This window comes from Propithecus coquereli, unplaced genomic scaffold (assembly GCF_000956105.1).
Source record: "Propithecus coquereli isolate 6110/MARCELLA unplaced genomic scaffold, Pcoq_1.0 Scaffold20, whole genome shotgun sequence".
NCBI lineage: Eukaryota > Metazoa > Chordata > Mammalia > Primates > Indriidae > Propithecus > Propithecus coquereli.
This window is the reverse complement of record NW_012144967.1, coordinates 11,335,578-11,361,174: the sequence shown is the minus strand read 5'-3', so window position 1 is coordinate 11,361,174 and position 25,597 is coordinate 11,335,578. Positions and strand designations below refer to the sequence as shown.

The following is a 25,597-nucleotide window of genomic DNA, read 5'->3' as shown; positions in this document are numbered from 1 at the left end:
ATTTCCAGGGAGAAAGAATTTGGGCCTTGGAGGAGAAAGGGCTCAGTGTGCTGCGGCAGCCGGGAAATCCACAAGCCAGAAGCATGAGGCTTCGAGGGACCCTCTGCAGGAACGATGGGGCAAACTGGGGTGTTCAATAACTCCCTAGCACGTGTCATTCTGTCTCTGAGGATCTCTGCCATACCCCCAGCCAGCCCCTCCCCCACCAGAGGATCTGGTGATGGTGAGACTCCCCGTGAGAAGGGCTGAGTGTCTCTGACTTTTTCAGAAGGATAGGAGGAGAACAAAGAGGCATATATTGAGCACCTTATGTGTACAAGATCCTGTCTCATCCTTGGAATAATCCCACAAGGGAGGTATCATCAAAACCAGTTTTACAAATGAGGGATTTGAGGCTTGGCCAACTCAAACAACTAATCCAAGCTCACATGGCTGGTAAGTGGTCAATCTGGGAGTTAGTAGTATGATTTCTAGCATTATCACCATCCAGGTCTGCTGTTTCCAATGACCATGCTCTTTCCCTTACCCAGCTCAGCAACACATCCTATATGGTCAATGTCTCCTTCTAGAAACCACTCTGGAGGTGGCGCCTCCCCTGTGTAGAATCCCAGGAGGAAACAATCCACCATCTCAGAGTCCTTGCCATGTGCCAAGACCCTTTCTTTATCTTCTCTCCTTCACTTCTGTGAGATGAGGGTGATGCTCTTGGCCAAGCACGCAGCCCACAGCCCCCCGCCAGGCCAGGGGACGTGCCTCTGACTGAGGGAACTGGAAGCCCCTTTCACAGCTTGCTTTAGAGTAGCCGACACTGTTTCATGGCGTGGGCTTGAAGACGCTGGCCTTGGCATCGCGCAGTGCTCTCAGGATCTTCTGGTGATGGCAAGATGGTGTTTTTTCCTTACAGAGAAGACTGGAACTGTCTGTCCAAAAATCAGAGCAAGAATCAGAGAGATGGTCGTAGAGATAAAGCATAAATTAGGAAGGGAAGAAGCTCGGATTCTGAATCTCATGATACGATTTAGGCGACGGCAAGAGGCGCCCGAGGACACAAACCCAAGCACAGAGACCCTCCAGAAACACCCTAAAGACTCTCAGCGCGCCCTGAGCAGGCTTGTCTTAATACCCTGCACGCACTGAGCAGACGTGATTAAAATAGATTGGAATATTTCATTTTCTTAAGGCAAAGTGATAATTACCTCTGGTATAATTTGCAAATTTAATCGACTTGGTAAAATATTAGCTCAGTATCAGGGATGGGTTTGTGCTGGTCCTGGCACTTTTCTTCTCCTGATCTTGGCCATGACCACTTTCCATAGCTCTTGGGAAGAACTCACCAAACAATAATGTTAACAATAGTATTACGATAATGACCATTTCTGGCCTCTTTACAGCCCCTTTGAATTCTTAAAGCATGTTAGTGTATGTTATTGCCCATCCTCATGGTAACTTTGTGAAGAAGGAAGGTGAACACGATTATCCCCATTTTACGGATATCAAAATAGAGCCTCAGAGAATTAAGTTACTGGCTGTATTAGTTTCCTAGGGCCACTTTAACAAATTACCACAAACTTGGCTTCAAACAAAAACAGAAATATCGTCTCACTGTCCGGAGGCCAGAGTTTGAAATCAAGGCGTTGGCAGGGCCACCTTTCTTTCACAGGCTCTGGTGGCTTCTGGGGTTCCTTGGCTTGTGGCAACATCACTGCAGTCTCTCCTCCATCTCACATAGCTGCTGTCCCTGTCTCTTTGTCCTTCACCTCCCTCTTCCTCTCCTTTCTCTTATAAGGACACCAGTCATTGCATTTAGGGCCCACCCGAAATCCACAACGATCTCATCCCTTGAGCCTTAACTTGGTTACATCTGCCAAGACTCTATTTCCCAATAAAGTCCCGTGCACAGGTGCTGGGGGTTAGAACTTGGACATATCTTTTTGGAGGACACGGTTCAAACCACTGTATCTGCTCAAGGTGACACAGTGCTCAACTCCGATCTTTGGTTTGTGCTTTTCCTACCTTCTGACCGTTGTTATCTCAAGGAGGCCTGTGCCAAGTGCCTGCCCCCGTGGGGATCCTTCACCCTCTGACAGCAGAGCTGCTCTTGTTGATCTGGTCCCCTCCCTATTTTCCATGGCCTGGCCCCAGGATTGCCACTGGCAGTGCCGCCGATGCTGTGGAGGGGAGAAGAAAACCACCAGAGTGATGGCTGGAGGGAATTGATGTTTTTTAAACACCCATTCTCGGCCTTGGCTATGCTGCAAAGTACCCCTGCGTAAAGCTCAGATGGGGCTGAGTTAATCTGCGGGGAGCCCCCAGGGCCCTGCGATTAGGCTCCAGCCATCTCAGGGCAAGGGCTGGTGTTCGTGAGCTTTGTCCTTTGGCAGCTGCCACTGTATTATTCATGGGACCGCCTGCATTATTAATGGAGCATGGAAAGCCAAGATTTAGGTTCTGCCAGTCTGCCCCTGAGCCCTGGCTCCAGGCTCCTGTGCTCCACACCTGCTCGGATGGGACAAGGGACACAGAAGGGACAGCATCCTTCAGACCTAGCACCTGCCTGTCTTTGCTCCTCGCCCAACTCACTGTTCAGACCCTCTCTTGTCAGGACATAACGATGGTTGTGGATTTGCTCAGCAGGCTGTCCAGGCTGCCACTGTTTGAAGACTCCAGTGCTTTCTGCTGTGTGTGTCTGTGTCTCGCTCTCTAGGAGGCAGTCCAGAGGGATGAGGGGAAACCGAAGGCTCTTTTTCAGGAGACTGTGGAGTGTAGTGAAGGACCGGGTCTCAGGGTGCGCCGGGTCTGTAGACAGGGCCTGGAGGGAGAGGATGGAAGGGAACAGAAAAGCCATACTGAGCCCACGCCTGGCAGCGTCCCCAGCACGTCCCAGACATCTCACCTAATTCTCTCGCCAGCCTGAGGCCACTTGGCACTGCCTGCCTTTGGGGGCCCTGAGATGTGGGACGTGCAGCAGCGCGGGGCTCAGCTGGGAGGCAGGGCTGCCTAAAGTGCTGTGTGGCTCGAGGCAATGCAGCGAAGCCCCTGGCTTGTCTTGTCTTTTCCGCCCAGGTGGATAATTTGTATTTTTATACCTACTTAATAATGAATGACTGCAGCTTGTCAAATGAGCAGCTGGGAGAAACCAAGCTGACCTGTTTCGGTTTGCATGTATTCAGGCATCCGGACCCCAGTGTCCTGCCAGCAGGGCTGCCAGGCCTCTCCTCACTGTCCCCGCAGTGGGTCCAAGCCGCTGCACTCCTCAGGCCTCCCTCTCCTGCAGACGCGGTCAGCGCGTGTGACCCCTGCTTTGCTACGGAGCCCTCTGCCATCCCCGCCTTCCCCACGCTTCTTCCTTGTGAGGTTAAATGAAGTAGTGCGTGTCGGGCATCTAGCCTGGGGTCGGCGCGGTGGCAGGTGTGATGCTAATGTATCATCCTAGTCTTTTCATCACCCTTTCTCGTTTCCTGTCTCCCTGTTCTCTTTCCTCTGTCTCCTTTCCCAGCCACACGGGCATCTTGCCTTGACCACATCCTTCCTCTTCCTCCTCTGGCATCTGGAGTGCTCCCTCCCCATGCCCAACCCATCCCAGATAGGTTTCATCTCTTCCTTTTTGCTGATCCCTTCCCTTCTGTTACCAGCCAGAGACGTTGTCTCCACCATGGACTTCCTGTTTCTTGGAGCTTAAAACCTTGGAGTCATCTTTCACTCCTCCTTTTTCTTCCACCACCATCAAAGCACCAAATACCACCGTGTCTTCCTTGTGACCTTTGCTGGGTCTTCCCCTCCCCCTCACGAGGTTTCAACGCCCACTCTAGGCCGCTGTTAACTAGGCGGGAGTTCTCAAATGGTGGCCCAGGGTCCCTTGGGGGGTCCCCAAGACCTTTTCATGGAGGTAAAATCTCTTTTCATAATAACACTGAACCATTATTTGCCTTTCTCACTCTCAACTTCTCATGAGTGCACAGTGGACTTTTCCAGAGGCCATGTGACATGTGATGACAGCATTGCTCTGACAACTCATGGAGTTTGTACTAATACGTTTTAAATCTTTCTCAGTTTTAATTTCTAAAATGGTAAATAGTGATAGTTATGACCTACATACACAGGAGCTCTTTGAGGCTCTCACTAATTTTTTAAGAGTGAAAAGGAGTTCTGAGAACAAAAGTTTAAGAACATTGACCTAGACCCTGCCAGCCTGTATGGCGCCTACGTGTGAGCTAGAAAAGGTGCCCCTTCTGGGTGGGCGGAGCTGCACCTCCAGGACACTGGGTCTGGCGAAAGGTGTGCAGAATGGATTCCATCCCCTGTTCATCCCTTTGGCTGGGGACTTTGAGAAATGCACAAACTGCACAACTGTGCGTGGCGACCCTGTGTCTGTGAGCCATCCTAGCTGCTGTCCCCATCTCTAGGTCCCCTCCTCTCCTGTTTATCCGGTATGGTATTCCTCAGTATTGGTGGGTTGCTCTTTTTACCGAGCTGCTTTGTCCACACTGTTCTCCAGTTCTAAGGGCCTCCATGGTTTCCTGTTGCCTCCTGGATGAATTTCAAACTTCCTGATGTGGCAGTGAAAGTCCTCCACCATCCGGCCTCACCCTTCCAGCTGTGCTTCCTGGTGCTCCTTGACACAAACTCTCTGCCCTGCCCAACCTTTCTTTCCCGCGTTCACGCTTCGGTCTACAGCGTTCCCTTTGCCTTCATTACTTCCCTCTAGCGCTTCCCCCATCTCTGCGTGAGCTCCTGGAGTCGGGGCCCCTGTCCTGCTCCTCTGCTTCTCCCCTTGCACCAGCAATGCCTTGTATGTGACAGGCGGGGTGGGGAGTGCAGGCGTTTGGAGTCCGGCAGACAGAGACTCGAAGCTCTGGTCTGTCGAGCACTAGCCAAGGGATCTTGAGCATGTGACCTATCCCCTCCAAGCATCGGAGAGGCCCCCTCACCAGTAAGGGCACAGTACCGGCCACCCCTCAGGTTGTTGTAAGAGGCAGATGCTCCACGAAGGTGGGTTCCTTTCCCTCCACCTTTGCTGAGAGAGCGCCACGTGCTGTGTGGCTCGGAGGGGAGGTCCTGGGTACTTTTAGGCTAAGAGGATGATAGCATGTAGGGGTGTTCGCACGTTCCTCCTGCCGTGTCCTAGTGTCTAGAAACACTGAATCCTCTCCCCGGAGGACTTGCTTCTTCCTGAAAGCTGATCGATTCTGATGCACATTTAACTATTTTGGAATTTGCCATTGTTGAAAATATCCTGGGTCTTAGTGTAGTGAGCCAGGTGCCCCTGCCTGTGGGCACCAATGCATGTGTCCCCTTGGTGGTCCAGAGAGACTCTTGCTCTCCCTGGCAACCAGGCGTTCAGATTTATCTCATGCTCTTCGTGCTAAGAGGTTGGATTCATTGATCTGTTCATAGTCCCTCTAATAACCCCATTGAGAGGGGAGGTGACTTGCTTCAAGTCACAAGGAATATCAGTGGAGAAGGAGGGCCTTGAAGGTGACTCTTTCCCCATCAGACATTCTTCTTCACGAGGCTGAGTGGTCCTGGAGGACGGGGGCTGTCTTATTCATCTCCGTATCAGCAGCACTCAGCCCGTGGCCAGGTAGGGAGCAGGTGCTTATGGAGAATTTGTTGGATTCATGAAGGAATAAAGCTGGTCCCAATATGGGCTTTGAGTGTATCTTGGAAGTAGCTGGCTACCTCCTCCTATCAGGGACAGTAACACACACTCTATCTCTCTGTCTCTCTCTGTCTCTCTCTCTCTCTCTTTCATTCAACAAGAATTGATATGCCAGGCCCGGTTTTAGTTTTATTGCTGGGGATACAGCAATGAACTAAATAAGCAATGTCTCTAACCTCAGTGGAGCTTAATCTTTATTTGGAGAGAAAGATAAACAAACAAACTAAAATAAATATTTAAAGTGATACTGGTGGCGGTAGATTCTAGAAAGAAGAACATAGCAGGCCAACAGACTAGGCAGTGTTAGGTCAGGGGTTGGTGGCTTTTTTTGTAGGAGGTGGCCCGAGAAGAGAAGCCCATATGAGTCCTTAGGGAAGGGAGGGAGGCAGAACTGCAGGTGTGCTGGGTGAGAGCTCGGCACCAGAGGGGACAGGAGCGCAAAGGTCCTGGGGCAGGAATGAGCCAGTCATGCAGGTGAAGTCACAGCTATCAAGGTCAGTGTGGCGGAACGGGAGTAGGGGGCGAGGTAGGAGATGAGGTCCGAGGGGTGATGGAGAATGGTGCAGATTGTGCAGGGCCGTGACTGATTTTCAATGAGATGGAAGCCATGGGAGGGTTTTGAGAAGAACATCTTCAGCTGATATATTTAAAAGAGTCTCTTTGCCAGGTGTGTTAAGCGGGTTGGATTTCTTTCTTTCTTTCTTTTTTTTTTTTTTAAATGAGTTTATTAGTTTTAAAAGTAAAATTTATGGACTTACAAGTATTTTCTTCTTCTTTCACAACCTTGCTAACCCCCTTCTCTCTTAATCCCTGAAGGACAGGGGGGCCCCCCTTGGCCTCAGCCCTGGGAGGGGGCTGGGCCATCTTCAGTTCAGAGGTTCCCTTCCCCTCTCTCCTCGCCCACAGGAGATTGGAGCAGAACTTCTTCAACTGCAGCTGTGACATCCGCTGGATGCAGCTGTGGCAGGAGCAGGGGGAGGCCAGGCTGAACAGCCAGAACCTGTACTGCATCAGCGCCGACGGCTCCCAGCTCCCTCTCTTCCGCATGAACATCAGTCAGTGTGGTGAGTAGCGACCACCTGGCCCCACCTGGCTCCAGGGAGGCATCCCTCAGGCACCTGAGATGCGGCTGGACCTTGGCCTGGGTACCAGAGCCTTCCTCCCCAAATGCCCTCCCAGCTTTGATCTCTGGGTTTTGGTGCAGACCTCACTCACCTTCCCCCTCCTTGGTCCTTTCTGTCCCTCTGTGAGCCAGCCGTGGGAAGGCTGGTGTCAGGAAGGCAGACAGGACTTACACGTGCTCCTTCTCATCAGACCAGCGTCCCTTTCTGTCTGTGTTACCGTCAACCAGACCAGAAGGGGCGTGTCTCTGCGTGGGCTCTGGACTGCCTGTGTCAGGAGCTTCTAAGGTGCTTTCAGAAAAGCAGATTCCCGGGCCCAGCCACAGACTTTTGAGATCAGAATGTCTGGGAGTGTGTCCCAGAAATCGGAATTTATAGCAAGCTCTCCATGGGCATCTGAAACTCACCAGTGTTTTGAGAACCGGAGCTCAAAGTGGAATGGTGCCATTGGGCTTAATTGTCAGAGACACATTTTTTGAGCAGCTGCCCCAGCCCTACCCTGCCACATGGGAGGGCTTCAAGTCTGAGTTCTGATGTCTACTGGGGAGGTGGTGTGAAGCGTCTGGGATTTGGTTGGGAGGGGCTTCCAAGAACCCAAGCGAGTTGTGTTAGAGTTGTTTTGGGCAAGGCAAGAAGTGCCACCATCAGCCCCTGGACAGAGCTTCCTTGGGTAGTAAGTGTTTGCCTGTCTTCTCGCCTGCCTTGCCTGGCTCCCAGACCTTCCTGAGATCAGCGTGAGCCACGTCAACCTGACCGTACGAGAGGGTGACAATGCTGTCATCACTTGCAATGGCTCTGGATCACCCCTGCCTGATGTGGACTGGATAGTCACTGGGCTGCAGTCCATTAACACCCACCAGGTAGGATCCCAGGCTTGGGCCCCATCAGGGAGCTGGGAGTGATCACTTTTTAGTCTTAAAGAAAATTCATGGTCCTGTCACTATGGGAAGAAACAACATAGACTTGGGTTCCATCCAGCTGCGGTATTTTCTGGCCATTTTGATCTTATCAACCGTCTCTGTACCTCAGTTTCCTCCTATGTGAAATGGGCACAGTACTGTACTACCATCACTTGATAGGGTTAGTGTGAGGACTGCCTCGACCGCTGCCTGTGAAGAGCCTGGCAGTGGTCAGTGTGTGCTTTCCAGGGAAAGCCCCCCCTCACCGTGTGCTCAGATTTCCTTCTGATCCCTAAGGGTGTTTGTGGGCTAGGAGGGGGGCCACCGTGGTAGAAACTGTTTGATTCTTGTCTTTATGTTGGGGTTTTCAGACAAATCTGAACTGGACCAATGTCCACGCCATCAACTTGACGCTGGTGAATGTGACGAGTGAGGACAACGGCTTCACCCTGACGTGCATCGCAGAGAACGTGGTGGGCATGAGCAACGCCAGCGTCGCCCTCACCGTCTACTGTGAGTGCACGCCATCGTGGGGGCAGCCCATGGAAGGGGACGCCGACGCAGGGGCTGGGGAGGGACCGAGGTGTTGCTAGGGCTGGGCAGGAGCAGTGGGCTGGTCCACCAGCGGTGGCAGGAGGACTCTTGTAGAGCAGGACTGAGAAGTCAGTCCTTGGATAGCAACCCCAGGAAGGGCGTCCCTGTCCCTCGAGGGGTGGGCTGCGTCAGTGTGCCTCCAACTGAACTGCGTTTCAGGACGCTCCTGAGTTGCCCATTCTGCCTTTTGTTGAGCCCCTGAAAGGTGCTGAGAGGGAACCCTTCAGCTAAGGCGGATCTGGGAAGCTTGGGGGACAACAGAGTGTCTTCCCCTCTGTTGGGGTGGTGCTGGGGCCTCCACTCCCCTTAGCCTTTCCAGAATGGGTGCGGAAGAATCGGGATCCCACCCTGGATGCTGGAGGGCTGCTCTAGCACACAGGGCCCTCTGCACCTTGGGCTTCAGCTGCCTCTCCCCTGGCAGACCCCCCACGCGTGGTGAGCCTGGAGGAGCCCGAGCTGCGCCTGGAGCACTGCATCGAGTTCGTGGTGCGTGGCAACCCCCCGCCCACGCTGCACTGGCTGCACAATGGGCAGCCCCTGCGGGAGTCCAAGATCATCCACGTGGAATACTACCAGGAGGGCGAGATTTCCGAGGGCTGCCTGCTCTTCAACAAGCCCACGCACTACAACAATGGCAACTACACCCTCATTGCCAAGAACCCACTGGGCACAGCCAACCAGACAATCAATGGCCACTTTCTCAAGGAGCCATTTCCAGGTGAGGGCAGCGTGGCTGGCCCTGGGTGTACAGAGTCGTTCGGGAGCTTGGGGGACAGGGCACGGCGGTTTGAGAGGAGAAGCAGCATCAGTGCTCATACTGTGATCGTGGGTAACCAAACGCACATGGGGACGCGTGCAGCCACCACCTGCATCTTGTGCGAACTAGGATAAAGTCTCTGTTTTTCCATCAACTGTCACAGTAAACACCAAGACCCTTCAGAAAGGCACAGTGGTGTGTGCGAGAGCATACTGTGTCACAGTGCAGACAGAGGGGACTTCAGAGCTGGGCAGTAGTGGTGGAGAATCTTGGCCCAGCCCTTCACTAGCAGGGAGACTGGGCCTGACAGTTTGCTTTTCTAAGCCTTGATTTCCCTTTCTATGAAGTGGGCCTGACTCCATTGATCTTGTGGCTTTTAAATGCATCAAGGTATATAGAGCACGTGTCACAGGGTTTGACACACGGTGATGGTTACGTGGCTCCTGTTGCAGGGGACTTTGAAGTCTGTCCAGTTCAACCCCGCATTAGACTGATGGGTGCCCTGAGCCTCACTCCACTTGCTGATCAGTGCCAAGGCTTGATTTGGGTCTGGGCCCCGCGTCTGGGGCTCCTTCCTCTCTTGTGCTGTGATGAGCTGATGGGGGTGTTCCTGATGCCATCAACTTGGGATGGTGCTGATGTCAGGTGGACCAGGGGTAATCATTGAAGTCACGGAAGAACTTTGCTTGATTGGATTTTTGGGAAGTGATTCTTTGTCTGGGCTAAGGCCTTTCACGTGTCTTCCTGAACTTGGAGGAAGAAAACACCTAAAGAGTTTAGTGAAAGTGGTTGCAGCATCTTTTGGTGGGTTCTGCGATGGATAAGTTTCTGTCTGTGAAGCCACGTCTCTTTGCTGACCTTGGTGCTTTGTGTGGGGAACTGACTGGGTGACCTCTTGGCCTTCGATACCCGGGAATCAGGCGGTTTGAAGGGGGTAAGGGGAAGTGTAAAGACCGATGTGCACACACCACACAAACACACACACACACACACACACACACACACACACACACACACATAGGGAAGAGACAGCGAGAGCTGGCGCTATGCAGCCTGTTCCCATATAAAGGTGACTTCACAGCCTACAAATAACCAGGGGGTGGCAGATCCAGGAGGGCTTATTTATCTCGGTGCAGGGAACTCGAACCAGAGGCCCCAAGAGTGAAACTGGAGACATGAGGCTGCATGCGAAGCTAAATTCTAGTTTGCCATTGAGGTCCAGGAGAGGATGGAGCCGTCTCTTTGGAGAGGGTTGAGGACATGCTGATGTTTGAGACCCTGGCAGTCCCATGTAGTCTGGCATTTCCAACATCATCCCCAGTACGCTTGGTAAGAGGCCTCGGGACACTTCCCTCGTGGGCCATGCGGGACTCTTTTGCAGCAGGTGGAAGAGTCCTGGCCCACACTGCGGAAACAGTGGTGTTTAGATGCGGAGATACTTTGCTCTTATGCACTACAAAGTCAGGCCTTGTTAACATAAGGGGCTGGAGTGGCCCTTTGTCCCATCTGTGTCACCCACTGATTAGAGAATGAATTCTGTTTTTGAGGAGCATCTACACTCCTCAATGGGTGAGGAATGAAGCACCTGAAGCAATGCTGCTGTTTCCAAAGGGAAACCCCTGGGGCGCAGAGAGAGTGGGGGCCCTAGAATGCTCTGGAGGGAGGATGGGGCATTCTGGGCTTATTGACCCAGAGGGTGTGCTGAGAGCTGCAGGGCAGCAGCAGGCAGACGATGTGGTGGACACAGCGTCTTCTTTGTCTCCCTCCTCCCGGGAGGAAGCAGTTCTCTGCAGATACCTTCTCTGCCCCCCACAGGGGCAGCAGCCCCTTCAAATAGTCTCAGCATATCCTCACCACCACCATCAGTTTTCAGTGCCTCTTAGGTGGTTCTCAAAAGTGTGGTCCCTGGACCAGCAGCATTAGCATCACCTGGGGATGTGTTAACTCTCAGATTCGCAAGCCCCGCTCAGATCTACTGAATCAGAAACTCTGCGGCGGGGTCTGGCTGCTAGGTTTTAACAAGCCCCCAGGTGACTCTGACACCCCCTCTTTGCAATCTGCTGCCACAGCATTTGCTGGGACTCTGGCCTGAGGAGGAGGGAGGGAGGATGGAGTCACAGAGAAGCTGAAAGAGAAAGCAGCTCACCTGAGGTCATTTCCTCAGACCATCTCCACCCCGCGGGCCACCCGCGTGAAGATTTGCTTGTTTTGTGAGCCTTTGTGTTACAGGAATCAATGGATGATGAAAAGGCAGTGCCAGGGAGAAGATGGGCCAGTCATGTCAAGTGACAAGATGTCTATACATTCAGGAGAGTCAATTATCTGGGGGAGCAGTCAGGGGTACGTCATACCCTCTGAACCAAACCCTGTCCCGGCTGACGTGCGGATGTGGAGACATCCTACTGATCGTGTGACCTCGCTCTGCCAGGCAGCGGAGCACCGAGGTTAGGAGCAAGTGCTCTGAAATCAGACAGACGTAGGTGCAAATCCCATCTGTGGCCCTCCCACACAGTGGCCTGGGCTCCTAGCATGGGGCTTAGACCCTGCTCAGACCAGATGGGGGACAGTCACTGCTCCGTGCCTTTGTTTCTACATCTGTGAGATGGGAGTGATAACAGTATCTGCTGCCTAAGTTATCACAAGGATTAAATGAAGGCCAAGCAGTGTGTCTGGACAGAGAAAAGGCTCACTAGCTGTTGGACATTGTTAGAATTGTTGGGGTGCAGAGATAAGAAGAATTCAAGAGTTCTGGAACCAGTAGTCATTCTCTGGCCAAGCTAGAAAGTCCTAGCAGATAGTCTTAAGGTAGCCTAGGGTAGTAGTTATGGAACCACATTGCCAGGGTGCAAATGATCACATAGTCACTTGTCAGCTCTGTGACCTCAGGTAAACTATGCAACCTTCCTCCTTCTGTTGCAGTGAAGATTCATCCCCATAAGGGGCCCCTCTTGAAGAGTTGCGGTCTGGGACTGTAGGAGACTTGTGCATTCCATTCACGGCACAGCCCCTATTCCTGTTCGGATGGTGCCTTGGCCTGCGGGACCAGTCCTCTCCCAGCCTGCTGGAGGGGTCAGAGGTGAAGACCCTCCCTGGGTCCCATCCTCTTCCAGTGTGGAGGTTTGAGGCCCTCCCGCAGATTAGACAGGAATCAGGACGCCTTCCTCTTCCAAAGCTCATGTGCTTCCTGGGTATATAAATGCTTCCAGACTCCAGCAAGGTGTTAAACATCCATAGGCTGATTTGGAGATTACAGGGTTCAAGACTCAGCCAAAACATTTGGCTAACATAAGAATATTCTCCAATAAATCTGAGAGCTTATGAGAAACATGCAGATCAATATGAACTGCAAATCAATCTGGCACCTCTCTTTTCTCGGGCTCTGAAGCCAAGGCTAGAGTTCCCATCTCCTCCCTTCTCCCCTAGAGCAGGGGTTTGGTCACCCGCAGTTGAGAAGAGGGTGCCCACATGAAGAGCATGCTCAGGAATTGGAGATAGCACTATCGCTGTCCCCACAACAATGCGACAGACAACAAGCAGGTGGCCAAACAGTGTGTGCACCGTAAATCAGCCTTTCTCTGAGGGGCTGCTTTACGGAAAGCATCGCATTCCCCACAGTGAGTTAGGGAATGTTTGCTGGTATCAGAGCTATGACTGTGAGGGCCTGCAGTGAATGAATGAGTGAATGAATGAATGAGTTCTCCTTCCTCCTCAGGGTGGGGTGGGCCTGGGGCAGCAGGAGGTGTAGTGTGCTCCAGTGGTTGACCAATAGCGTCAGCATCACCTGGAAACTTGTGAGGGATGCAAAATCCCAGGGCCCACCCTAGATCTGCTGAATCAGAAACTGGAGTGAGGACCAGTCATCTGTGTTTCTTTGTAATTTTTAAAGATTTTTAACTTTTCATATTGAAAGAGTTTGGAATTTACCAAAAAAAAAAAAAAAAGTTGCACAATGGTACAAAGAACTTCCTTCTACCCTTGGCTCGGTTTCCCCAGATGTGAACATCTTACCTAAGCACAATCCAGTGATCAGGATGTTAACGTGGGTCCCACACTGTTATCGAATCTACAGACTTGACTGAGATTTGATCAGTTGTTCCACTGATGCCCCTTTCTCGTCTAGGGTCCAGTCCAGAATTACACATCACACTGAGTTACTGTCACCTTAGTCTCTTTAAATCTGGGACAGTTCCCCAGTCTTTGTCTTTCATGATCACAGTGCTTTTGAAGAATACTCACTAGTTATTTTGTAGACTGTATCTTGGTTTGAATTTGCCTGATTTGTTTTCCTAATTATTCATTTTTGGCAAGAACACCACGGAAGTGAGGCTCTGTCCTTTCAGTATGTCATATTGGGGGTGCATGGTGTTGATATGGTTAGCACCGAGGACGTTAACTTTATCACTTGGTCAAGGTGGTGTCTGCCAGGTTCCTCTGCTGCAAACTGACTGCTTTCCCCTCTGGAAGTAAAAGTATAATATTTTAAAACTTCATAAATAGCTTGTTTCTCATCCTTCTTTCACACTCTAATTTTAACACTCATTGATGATTCTTGCCTGAAACAATTACTACTGTAGTATTTGCCAAATGGTGATCATTCTATTTCCAATGTTCCTTCTACATTTGTTAATTGGAATTCTACTTATAAGGAAGAGCTTTTCCTTCTTCCCCTTTTATTTATGGAATTTTTTATTTGTATTGGTATAGACTCATGTATATTTATTTTATTCTATAGCTAAGAATTTACGTTATTCGTTTGCTAGGACCGCCATTGCAAAGTACCACAGACTGAGTGGCTTAAACAACATAAATCCATTTTTTCCCAATTCTGGAGACTGGAATTCTGAGATCAAGGTGTCTGCAGGGTTGGTTTCTCCTGGGCCCCCTCTCCTTGGCTTGTAGATGGCATTCTTCTCCCTGTGTATTCATGTGATTTTTTCCTCTGCATGTCTATGTTCAAATTTCCTCCTCTTACAAGGACGCTAGTCATCTTTGATCAGGGCCCACCCTAATGGCCTTTTTAACTTAAGTACCTCTTTAGAAACGCTATCCCAAAATACAATCCTGTTCTGAGATACTGGGGATTACGGCTTCAATATATGTGTTTTTGGGGACACAGTTCCGTCCATGACAATCCATGACCATCATTATTTTGTTGCTTAAATGGTCCCACATTTGGCCATTGGGAGCTCCCTTGACATTGGCTCCCATATCCTCTGTCCAGGCTCCCATTCACCTTAGAGCACTTTCTTATTTTCTGGTACCACAAGCTGCTCCAGGCACATCTTGTAATTTCTCTGCTCCAGCCCTGAAATCATTCATTTCTCCAGGGAACCTTTGTTCCTTTTATTGGAGGAGGATAGTGACCACCTTCCAGATGTTTCTGTTGGGTGCTGAAGTTGGAGCATCTCTGGCAGGATGGCCAAGAGCCCAGACTTGGATTTGAATCCAGCTCTAATCCCTTCTTAGATGAGTGGCATCCAATTAATTAAGTCTGCATCAGCCTGTTTCCTTACCTGTTAAGATGTGAATGATGCTACCCACTTCCTAGCATGGCTGTAAGGATTGAGTGATTTGTACATAAAGGATTTAACACAGTCACTGGGTCATAATCAACGTCCAATAAGGATTAGTTTTCATTATGAGGTGAGCTATTGTTAGAGGCCAAAGATCAAATAACACATTTCCATCTGGGGGATGGGCACATTCTAGAGGGATTCCCAAGAACTTCTCAATGACCTGCTAGAATTGCCTCCATAGAGAGAGTCGAGGAGTTTCATCTTGAGATCATAGCTGGCATTTTCAACAAAGGACCAGGGGAGCCCACCCTGCTGCACCATCCCTAGCACTCTGCATCCTGAAGGAGAGGGGGCTGTGGAGGAGACAGTGGGTCTGGATTTAATTCCCCATCTCATAGCGAAACTAGTTTGGTTTCTAGTTCCGTGGGCCACCTCCCCTGAAACCCGGATCTTTATCTCTTAGTCTTTCTCCGTTTGGAGGACCAGCTCCTGCAGAGGTAGTGTAGCGTGGAGAGAGGGGTCATATGCCAAGGATTTTAGTTTGTCAGTTGCTATGGGAACAAGGGGTCATGGTGGATGGAAGAGATCATAGCTATTAGGATCATACAGTGTGTCTGTTCTAGTTTTTATTACATTTGTTAATTATCTCTTTGTCCTTTTTTTTTTTTTTTAACAGAGAGCACAGATACCTTTATCTTGGGTAAGTCTGCTTTACCTTTTGCTTTAAAACTGACACATTCTGCTACTTTTGATAACTACTGAATCCAAATAGCTCTCTCTCCTATTCTACATCATCCACAGCCCATGGCAGCTGAGGGTTCTGAGTGAACTGGGAAAAGGAATTGGAGAGTAGAAATGCTTCTTGGGTAATCACTCTATGCCTTAGTTTCCCCTAGGGAGTTTTCCAAGATCTGACCACTTTGTGGGTCCCTGCCTAGATAAAAGGGTCCTGTGTCAGGGTGGATGTGGGGTTTCATGTGCCTTGCTGGAATTCTTCCTTTTAAAAAAATTTTAATTTAAATAGAGACAAGGTCTCGCTCTTGCTCAGGCTTGTCTTGAACTTCTGAGCTGAAGGGATCCTCCCGCCTTGGCCTCCCAGAGTGCTAGGACTACAGGTGTGTGCCACCGAGCCCAGCCCTATAGAACTCTGTTGATCTTCTAAGTTGTTCTTGCAGAGACTATGGAGCCCATAAAGCTGCTAGTGTTTTTCACCTGCTTCAAGATCTTGAGAATTTGGCCAGAACCCATGTCGTGTAGAGCTGTGACCTACAAGATCTCCCGATAGGCTCATGTGTCCTCGAATGGAATTATTGAGGCTCAGCGTATAAGTGATTTGGTGTTAGGGCCAGGCAGTCCTAAAAGGATTTGGGATTTTGTTTGTGGACTGTGGGAAAACCTATGTTTATTCCTTTTCCTTTTCCTCCCCACAGAGGTGGGAATAGCAGCAGTAGTTGCTGCCATTTCTGCCCACTGTCTGGCCCAGGGGTGTAGACAAGGCTGCTTAGGAACTCCCCTGGCTGTTGGCATGGACGTAAAATCACCTGTGATTCTTTTAGTTGTCCTTGATCTTAGAGGACTTGTGATCTCTCAGAATGTACCTTCAGAGAGTTCTGAATTGGTGATTCTAGATGGGGGACAAGTAGATACTTGGCTCTCTCTCCCGGCCCTGCTGTATGAAGGTGGTGTTCCCTGGTCAGGTGGTTCTGTGTTTTAACTTGAGCTGCCACTGTGTTCTGAAATCAGTGTGAGAGGGATGGATAGTGGGTTGTTTATGGGGCCACAGGCTTCCTGGATCTCAGAGAGGAGTAGAGAGGAGAAGAGAAGGGGCATGGGAGAGGAGAAGGAATGCCTATGGCAAGGAGTCGCAGAGTGTCAGCAACAGCTGCCATCACCAGTAAAATTTGCCTAATCCAGACCCTGGCCAGGATCCCAAACCATTTTCCTCCTTTCCACGCCATAGCTCATGGCCCATGTTGCCCAGGTTACATTATGTTCTCTGGGGTGGGGATAGGAGACGGGTGTGGACGTTTTTGATTCTTTAGGGAGCCTGTCCTGACTGTAGCACCAGTCAGGTGGCCAGACAGGGACCTGCCTCTGGGGACTCCTGCACAGCCCGTGGACGGCAGGCTGTAAGAGCCCGGCTTCCTGAGGATGTTCTCCAGCAGGAAGTCTCCGGGGGCTTGGGAGTTGGGCGGGGACTGTGGCTGAGCCTCCCTGGCTAGTGAGCTAACTGCCTTCTTCCTCTCGTGTTTGGTTTTCAGTCGACGAAGTGAGCCCCACACCTCCTATCACTGTGACCCACAAGCCAGAGGAAGACACTTTCGGGGTGAGTGACTTCTTGGTCAAGAGGAGCATGTTGACTAGTGTAGTAGATTTCAGACTTCATTTGTGTTGCTGAGTTTCCCAAATATTATCTTTCTTGGAACCTCCGTCTATATGGCAGAGAAAAAGCAGTGATGAATGAACTCCATTCAGGTGTTTAAACCTTCCTTGTTTGATGGGACTAGTTCATTGTTTGGGAAAGTCTTTGAGGATCTGCTGCAAGCCCTGGGGTTCAGGAGAGAACAGCTGGAGAATCCCCAGCCTGTTAGGAGCCCAGCTGGGCCTGCTTGCGGAGGCTGCTAACTGCACCAGCCTCCCACAGAAGCCCACGTTGCTCAGGGCATCTCCTCTGGTAGGTTTTCAAGAGCCCCACCCCTACTCTCTCAGAGTCTGAGATTTCTTTGGGGAAGAGAGGAAAGGAGTCTTTTTAGAGTCCAGGATAGGACTATCCTTCCTTCCTGGATGGGGATATTACGTGAAGAATTCCAATGTGAAGATGCAGAATTTGTTTGCTGATTGAAACAATAAGAGAAGCCTCTCTAGCCTTGCTTTTGCATCTCTTGACTCAGGATGACCCCAGGTGAGAAGGGCTCAGACTACTGAATCATGGAACTGATGGAACTGCCTCTAATCAAGTTGGGAAATTTATGTATTTTATAATGTTCTGGGGGTCTCACAAATTACTCCTAGAGGCCTTGCTCAGTAGCACAGTTCTGAGAGGGCTGTAGTCGCCACCACAGTAGGACGGTTCTCATCTGGGCACACGCGTTGCTTTTAAGGCACTTGGGTTTTTGGGGACCAGTCCTGACCGTCTGGCTTTGGCTCTGACAGGTGTCCATTGCAGTTGGGCTCGCTGCTTTCGCCTGTGTCCTGCTGGTGGTTCTATTCATCATGATCAACAAGTATGGTCGCCGGTCCAAATTTGGAATGAAAGGTAAGGTGGGATTTTCATTTTCTAGGGTGTCACGGGGGAAAACTTGGCTACTTTTGATCAAAAGATGCTGTTTTCGTCTCCCTTTGCTGTCCAGGAGGGCCTCTGATCGTGGGGTCTAAGTGGTCCTGGTGGAGACTCCTGTCTGCACCCTTGATCTTGGCAATTATGGATCAAAGGCAGGGTTTGGATCTGTGGGAACCAAACTCGGGACCACATGGTTTTGCTTTGCTGATAACCATTGTTTAGATGGACTTGTGCAATTAGGGTAATTTGGGAAGGAAGTTGGATTTGAGGGGAGATGAAGAGGGACTTAGGCTTCTTTTCATTATTGGTGGGTAGAGGGACTCCTGGTTTTAGGACGTGGTTTTTCTCTTGTCCGCGCCCGTCTTTGGAGCTGTGTTGGAAGCCATTAGCACAGTGAGATGGAGGGCGGTAGACTCTGAGATTGAAAAACTACCCATGCAGTGGCATCTCGGCACGTAACTCTGCACAGAGTCCCAGAACTGGTGCCAAGAGCAACATGATTTCTAAATCTGCTGGCCAGCTTCCATGACACAGAGTATTCCACCCATCGTAGCGGGTGGGGTGGTGGGATGTGGCTCCCTTCCAAGGCTTGGGTAAGGGGACTGGTGTGAAAGGGGTTAACATGGTGAATTAGCATCCACCTGCCTGGTCCCAGAGATGGATGTGACCAAATGGCTCAAATGAGGCTGGGTACCAGTTCCCAAACAGAAACTTGAATTTCAAGATATACTCCCAGCTGGGGTTTCCATGTATGGCTGATGTTGGGTGGGGGTGAGCACGGAGGGACCATGAGAGGTTTGACAAGCCATCAGGTTGCTGAGCTGGGATTCAGGTTGGTGTTTTCTGGTGAGACTGTGGAATCTAGAAAGATGAATTTCTCTGGCTGTGTTGCATGAGCATCAGGGGTCCTGGCTTTGGTGCCCAGGGACTAAAGAGTGCATGAATGACATGCACAAGGACAGTGATCCCCTGAACCTATATGCAACCGTGTGAGTGTCTGTACATGGCAGGGGGTTGAGCGTACAGGGAACAGAACTGGTTCACATTTTTTATTATATTCCCAAAAGACTTTATGACTCCCTTAAACATTTAGAACACTGATAAATGGGCAGATACCCAGAGAGGATTAGAAGGGCAGCAAACCCGGGGCCAGACTGCCAAGCTCCCCAAAGCCTCCTGCCTCTGCACTCTCTGCTCTTGACGAACCTGAACAAGGCACAGTAAGGCAAGCCAGGTTTTCTCGAATCATTTGAACTGTTTTGACCAAGAGAAATACATGCACAGGCAAATTATAAAGAGGGGATAGAAGTTTGGCCTGAGGCCAGGTGACTTAAACAAAATCAGACCACTCTGAGGCACTTGATGGGAGATGTTTTATCTATCAACACTCAACCACATGTCAAACAGGGCTTCATAGGTCTAGAAGATGGGCTGACCACTGAATGAGCTTGCAGCCTTCAATCTCAGGATAAGCCTTGGGCTCCTGGCTTTGAGGACTGGCACTATTGCTTGTGCAAAGTTTTCCCACCATAGGAGGAACCCTCCTAGTTCTTCCTCCTTCCACTTGAGAAAACATCAGGGCCTTGACCAAAGGGAAGAATGGGGCATTATTGTTCTTTTCCCGAGGAGGCGCACCACCAGCTGAGACCCTACGACAGGCTTGGCAGTACTGTGAGAGCAGATTTTTCCTATTAATTGTCATCCGGTTTCTGGAACAGCGTGTCCCCGTGTCGGATGGATTAGGCAGCACCCAGGGCGGCGCCTCCCCTCAGCTGTCCTTGGAGCCTCTCCCTGCCCCTGCTCCCCGCTCCCAGGCTGAACTGCTTTGTGCGGCCCCAGTTGGGCCAGGAGAACAGGTCCACGTAGATGGAAGTGAAACGTCCTCTATTCCAAAGTCCGGCACCTTAAAGAAGTTACGCTGGACTTAGAGGCAAGATGAGATGGTGTGTCTAAGACTCACGTAATCGAGAATTAAGCCTGCATCTCTCTGGTCTTTATTAAGCCCAACCGTGTTTAGGTCTCATTTTAGGATAACAGAGCAAATGCCTCGAGCTGCATATACCCTTGATCTTTTACTGCCAGTGAGCATCTCGGCCCAGGAAAATGAGTGACTGCATGGGTACCAGAAGTCCTCCAACTCTGACTTTCACAGACCCTCATCTCTTCACGTCTGCCCTGCTCTCTGTTTTGAATTTTTGAATCTAGGCGAGAATCGTGTTGCCACTTAATTGCTCTTGGGCTTCAGCAAAGTGACTTATCTTCTCGGGGTCTCTGCTTCCTCAAATTCAAAACAGGAATGCGACTACCCGCCTCACTGGGCTGCTGCGAGTGTTGAGATGGCTGTGTAGTTGGCATATAAAGAAGACTCCATGGGAGCCACTTCCCACTTCTTTCCTCTGTATATAAACCTCTGTGGGCTCCTTTTTTTGCCCTTCCAAGAAGGGCTGCCCTCCTAAGACTCAATCATGCCCTCCTTTGTCCCACACAATATATAGTAAAAACTCCTCTATCATACACTAATCCCAGTGCTCTGTTGTGTCTCTGCTCACACACCATCTCTGTGTCCTGCTAGACCAGGAGCAACTGATAGCAGAAACCATGGATCGCTCAGCCCAGTGTGCCTGAAACTTCACACAGCATTTGACAAATGCTTGTTGAACTTAGAAATGAATGGCTCTAACTTTAATCGTAAAAAAAGCACAGCTTGTATATCAGCAATGGGTTAGGTAGGGCTAATTTGGAAATCTGAGATGTCTGGGCAGTGGGAAGCAGGGTGGGGATGATGGGAAATCCGTAAACAATTCCCACCACCCCCATCTGAGGGCCTGGAAACACCGTGTGTAGATGAGCAAGGCCTATTAAGGTGAACTTTACTTCCTTCTGAGAAACATGCAAGGATTAATATAACAAACACCTGTGTTTCTTCCACCCAGAATATGCAACTGTTACTGTTTTGTTTTATATTTATATCTAATGCTTTCTTCTTGGAAGAGATAAAATATGACTGATAAACCTATTATAGAACCACCGTAACCACCACCCCTGGGCCCATTCCCGCTTCTGTCTCCACCAGCAGCCGTCAGCCTGAATTTAGAGTGCATCCTCCAGTATGCTAGTGTTAAGTCTTCCTCCCTGTATCTCTGCCCCTCTATGTCTCTGCTGTCTCTCCCCTGATGGCTTCCCCCCAGGCAAACTCATGCATTTCCCAGGCTGCCAAATTAGCAACTGCCTCTTCCACATGGCAAACGAGTGGTCACAGCTGGGAACCAGTTCATTTTTACACTTCTACCTACATGTATATGTACATACACACATATGTCGATATATATTCCTATGTAGACATGCACACATGCATGTATATGTGTGTATTTACAAAATGCACTATGTTGTGTGTGCTTTGATTTATACATGTTTATCCTCTGAGTAACATGCATCTTGCTTTATTTACTTGTTGTGTGTTGGAGATCGCTCCCCATTGGTATGTGTAGAAATCCCACTGGACACCTCTTTATAGGAGACGAATGTACTAACCAGCTCTTATGGAAACGAACTGGAAATGCTTCATCTCAGTCTCCTCTTTACTTTTATCAAATGCCATCTCGTTGATCAACATTTTGGCTTGGGGAGCGGGGTCGCGTTAGGGTGTGAGCTCATCTTCTGTTGGAATCACAAAGGTTTTAAAAGGGCGCTGAGCATACAGTGGAGGTTTATTTTTGCTGCTGCTGCAGTGCACTGCCTTAGGACAGCGGGTGTGATCTGTGAAGTATTCGGTGTGGCCCGGGCAGACAGTCAGCTCCCCTGCTGGAGCAGGGCTCTGGACAGTCCCCGCTGTGCCAGGCCTTAACTCCGATGGCAGGTCATGGGGTGGTCAGGCTGGTGGGGAGGTGGGGCTCAGGGCAGAGGCTATTTATTGGAGGTACAGAAATATAGAAAATATTTACTATTTTAACAGCTAGTTATATTGTGCCAATGCATCCTGAGCCTGGAATGCCAAGTTCCTCCTCTCAAAATATTTTTAAATGAGACATCAAAAGACAATGACAATGGTCTAACTGGGCCCTCCTGTGTCCGTATTTATAGATGAAGAGACTGGGGCCCAGAAAAGGAAGTGCCTCACTCTAGTTTCGCAGTCTGGTTGGGCCGAGTTGGGTCTAGAACTCCCTACCTTGCAGCCCCACATGCTTCCCAAGGTGATGCAAATGCCCTAACCGCCTTCACGTTGGCTGCTCCGCTGCCCACGTCCGCAGCGAGGGCACCGTCTTCATTTCACACGGTAGTTAGACCAATAACCAGGCAAGAGAGGCTGGCACGTCGGAACAATAATAAAACATGCCCTGGGGTCTTCATATAAGATGAGTATCATTATTTCATGGAGGAAGAAGCAAGTGTATGGGTCTTTTACAGCCTGTGAAAAGAAGATACGTTATTTGGCCTCTTTTCCTCGTTACCACCTCGTGGGTATCTTTAAATACTTTTAGATCCGTGATACCATAAGAGTTAACTTCCTATTGCTTGGCTTCCTCATACTCCCACAGAGGACACAGAATAATGGGCTATTAGAGCTGAAATAGATGTTAGGCCTATTAGGAGAATGTCCCCATTGTACAACCAGCGAAACCGAGACCCAGAGAAGTGCAGTGGTGTGCCTGAGCACAGAGCCGGCCCTGCTTCCCCTCCTACCTGGTTTGTGCAGGGAGCCCGGGAAGGCCTGGGAAACGAGGCTGAATTGTGCATACATCAGCTCCATCGTTCTGGTGCTCTGTCCGAGTGCTGTCCCACCTGGACGGGGCTTTCAAAAATTTCTCTTACTAATCCCCTTTTTCCAACCTGGGACACAGCTGGCCTTGGGGAAAGGCACGAGCTGAATGAGGAGAGGCTGAGAAGACTTCCTCTGTCTCCTTCGGGCCCTACTGCAGGCTGCTCGCGGAAGTGGAAGGCTGGGAGGGAAGGGGAGTAGGAACTGCTGCTGGGCTTCCGGTGATGCTTAAGCATCACGTGACTCCTCAGGCGCCACATGCCTTTCAGCCTGATGGTTGGATGTGTGTTGGTGCCTCCGACGGCCTGTGGATGAGCATGCGGGATGGTTCCACTGTCAATTAGCCTTAGTTAATAGGTACTTAAAGTAAAGTGGTTGCCTATTTGATTATGATTGGGGGTTATTAACATTTTTTCCATAAACAGATGGTAACTGTCCTCTGAGTGGATTGTAGAATCATGCCAGAGTCTTGATTGGGACAGACTGGCTCCTGCCAAAAGATCTCAGGGGCTGTTGCCGCGTTGAATGGTCTTGTTATCCTTCTGGTTTAACCGCTTGGCTAAGGGAATGATTAGACTTGGGAAGGAGTCATTTCTGCTTCTCTCCTAACCCTGGAGCACTGGACTGGGAAGGGCTCCTTCCAGGTGGAGGGAGGTGCAGGTGGGAGGGACCTTGTGCTCCTGAAGCTGCGCGCTCTAACCTGGCGTTTCTTCCTCAGCTGGGGCAGTGTCCCTGCGCCTGCGGCCATGGCACAGGTAGGGGAGTTGGTGCAAGGAGGTGGTTTGGCAATAGGAAATGATTGAAAAGAGGCCTGGACCCTGGAGGAGGGCACTCTTGGTGTCACTGAGTAAGACAACTTCTTTTGCCTTGCGAAAAATGCTTATTTGACCTCTATTTAACAGGGAATTGGAAGCCAAGAGCAGTGCAAGGCAGAAATGAAACTGGGGAAAGGAATTGGATTTCACCGCTTCCTGAAATATGTCCATTCTTCTTTCTTCCTCATTTTCTTTCTTCTTGACTTCTTTTTCTATTTCCTTCTCCAAATTGAGGTGTGTGTGGGAGGAAGGCACCACTGGCCCCTGCAATAATCGTATACTTGGGACTCTTGGGACTCCTGGTGTAAGATGACTCTTGGAACACCATTTTGAGAGTGGTTTCTGGCTTCTCTCCTGTGTCCTCATCCTAAGGTGCTCGTATTCTCCTAACAAATGTTTGCAAGCCCTTCCCCTCTTTTCCGACACTTTGACAGATGCTCCACCTATGCCCCCAAACACTCGTAGTATTTGGCCGAGTCTAAATTAAATAGGTTAAGTCTGTGACATGTTTATGCCCAGGCAGGGCATACATTAATGGAAGCCAGGGGCCCTCTCCTTCCCTTTTTCTCTGCTTTGGACTTCAATGGAGAGGCTTTGGCTGCAGACGTAGCTCTGCCCGATTGATGAGTGAATTCTAGAATGTGGCGCCTGGAGCTTGGAGAAGGCTGGAAGGCCACGTGTATTTCTCTGGCATGGCTTCGCTGCCCTGTCCTTTGCGGGGGCTTCACAGGTGTATAGTGAATCATCATGGAAATCCCGCAGGGTCACCACTGGTAGTCTGAAGGCTGGACTGCTCTCGTTCTCCTGTCCTCATGCCTCACTCTGGAGGCCCCAGGGAGCCAACTATTCTCCAATACTGACTCTCCTATTTGGAGGGAAGTCCTTGGAAATAGAGTCTGATACCAAATGTTTTTCCTCTGTGGATACCTGCTAGCTGGCTGTTCTTGGCAGGCCCCTATGTCCTGTTCAGCAGGGCCAAGGATGGCCAATATGTTTGGCTCTGTAGCCAAAGCGATGGCCTCTCAGATTCATTTAACTGGCAGCAGAACACAGTGCTCACTGATCCGTGTTACTGCGACTGGCTCCCACAGGGTTAACAGCCCTTGGCTCCCTCCGTTTAGGAGTTCTCAACCTTTTGTTCCCTGCTACCCATGTGACAGATGACAGTCCCATGCCTTACGCCCTACTGTGGTTGTGACCAGCCTTTTCCAAAAGTGCTGGCTCTCGCAGTAATTTCACACCTAAGAAAAGTATATCAGAAGATGAGGTAGCAACTGGGATTTTTAAAATTAGGAATAAAAGCAAATCCAAACTAAAATTCACAAACTTTAGTATTTTATTATCCATCACAAGCCATAGTGACATACTTGCTCACTGCCCCAGGCAGCATGCTGTGTCGTGGTACCAGGATAGAAGAAGCGAGGAGAGGGGAGGGGCTGTCAGCTTTGACTTTCTCACGTTGTTCTTTGCCCAAGATGGTTTTCACCCCTGCAAAGTCGAGTTGCAGAAACTGCTCTGATGGCACATTTTTCTCTCTATGCATCTTCTCCTCTGGGTCTTGGGAGCTTTCACGTGCCCAGAAGGAGGCATGGTCATGAACTTTGGCTAATGAGAAGCTATCCCATGGCTGTGGTGCCCAAGCTCTGTGTTTATGCAGCCCATTCTCCCATGAACTCTGTAGACAGCTTTAAGATGTCCAAAGAGCAGCCCTGGAAACTATAGGCAGCAAAGCAGAGAGATCAAAACAACTGTTATTTGGGAAACACGTTTCTGGACTGGGGGGGAAAACACATGCCGGAAGCACCAGCCATCAAGCCAACTGCTGCAAATCCCAGCCCTGGTTTCCTGTCACCCACCATGTTCATCATGGGGAACGAGCTGCTCAGGGGAGTGGAGAGGGCTGTACTGCAGGTGGGGCAATAGTATCCTTCAGCCAGCTGCAGTTCTAGCAACCAGGTGTGTCTGCTACCTGTTCCAGGCCCGGAGCTTCCAGGGGAAAGAAGGAGGAGCCCCAGGCTGTTCTGTCTCTGGCCTTGCACTCGGAAGGGTTAGTAACACTCTCTTCTCTCTTCCCCACTGCCCTAGTGTGCTTAGAGAGGGGCCAACCAAGTTGCTTCAGTGCCCACTTCTCTACCCTCTTCTCTTGTGTTAACTCTGCTATCCCAAGCCAGAGAGATTCTTGGGCTCCCTTCCGAACAGG

The 25,597-nt window shown here is 50.1% G+C and overlaps 1 protein-coding gene across 7 annotated transcripts in view; it reads left to right on the top strand.

Annotated features, from left to right (window-relative positions):
- Window positions 1–25,597, top strand: part of NTRK3 (neurotrophic tyrosine kinase, receptor, type 3) — a 355,136-nt gene that overhangs the window by 103,298 nt on the left and 226,241 nt on the right. For 6 of the 7 annotated variants that reach the window (XM_012643692.1, XM_012643690.1, XM_012643691.1 and 3 more), the window contains 7 exons: window positions 6,566–6,723; window positions 7,498–7,640; window positions 8,051–8,192; window positions 8,695–8,991; window positions 15,223–15,246; window positions 16,808–16,872; window positions 17,700–17,802. In XM_012643692.1, the coding sequence (XP_012499146.1) occupies window positions 6,566–6,723; window positions 7,498–7,640; window positions 8,051–8,192; window positions 8,695–8,991; window positions 15,223–15,246; window positions 16,808–16,872; window positions 17,700–17,802 (932 nt within the window). The remainder of the gene's footprint in view (window positions 1–6,565; window positions 6,724–7,497; window positions 7,641–8,050; window positions 8,193–8,694; window positions 8,992–15,222; window positions 15,247–16,807; window positions 16,873–17,699; window positions 17,803–25,597) is intronic. The other variant, XM_012643693.1, reaches the window with a different exon arrangement.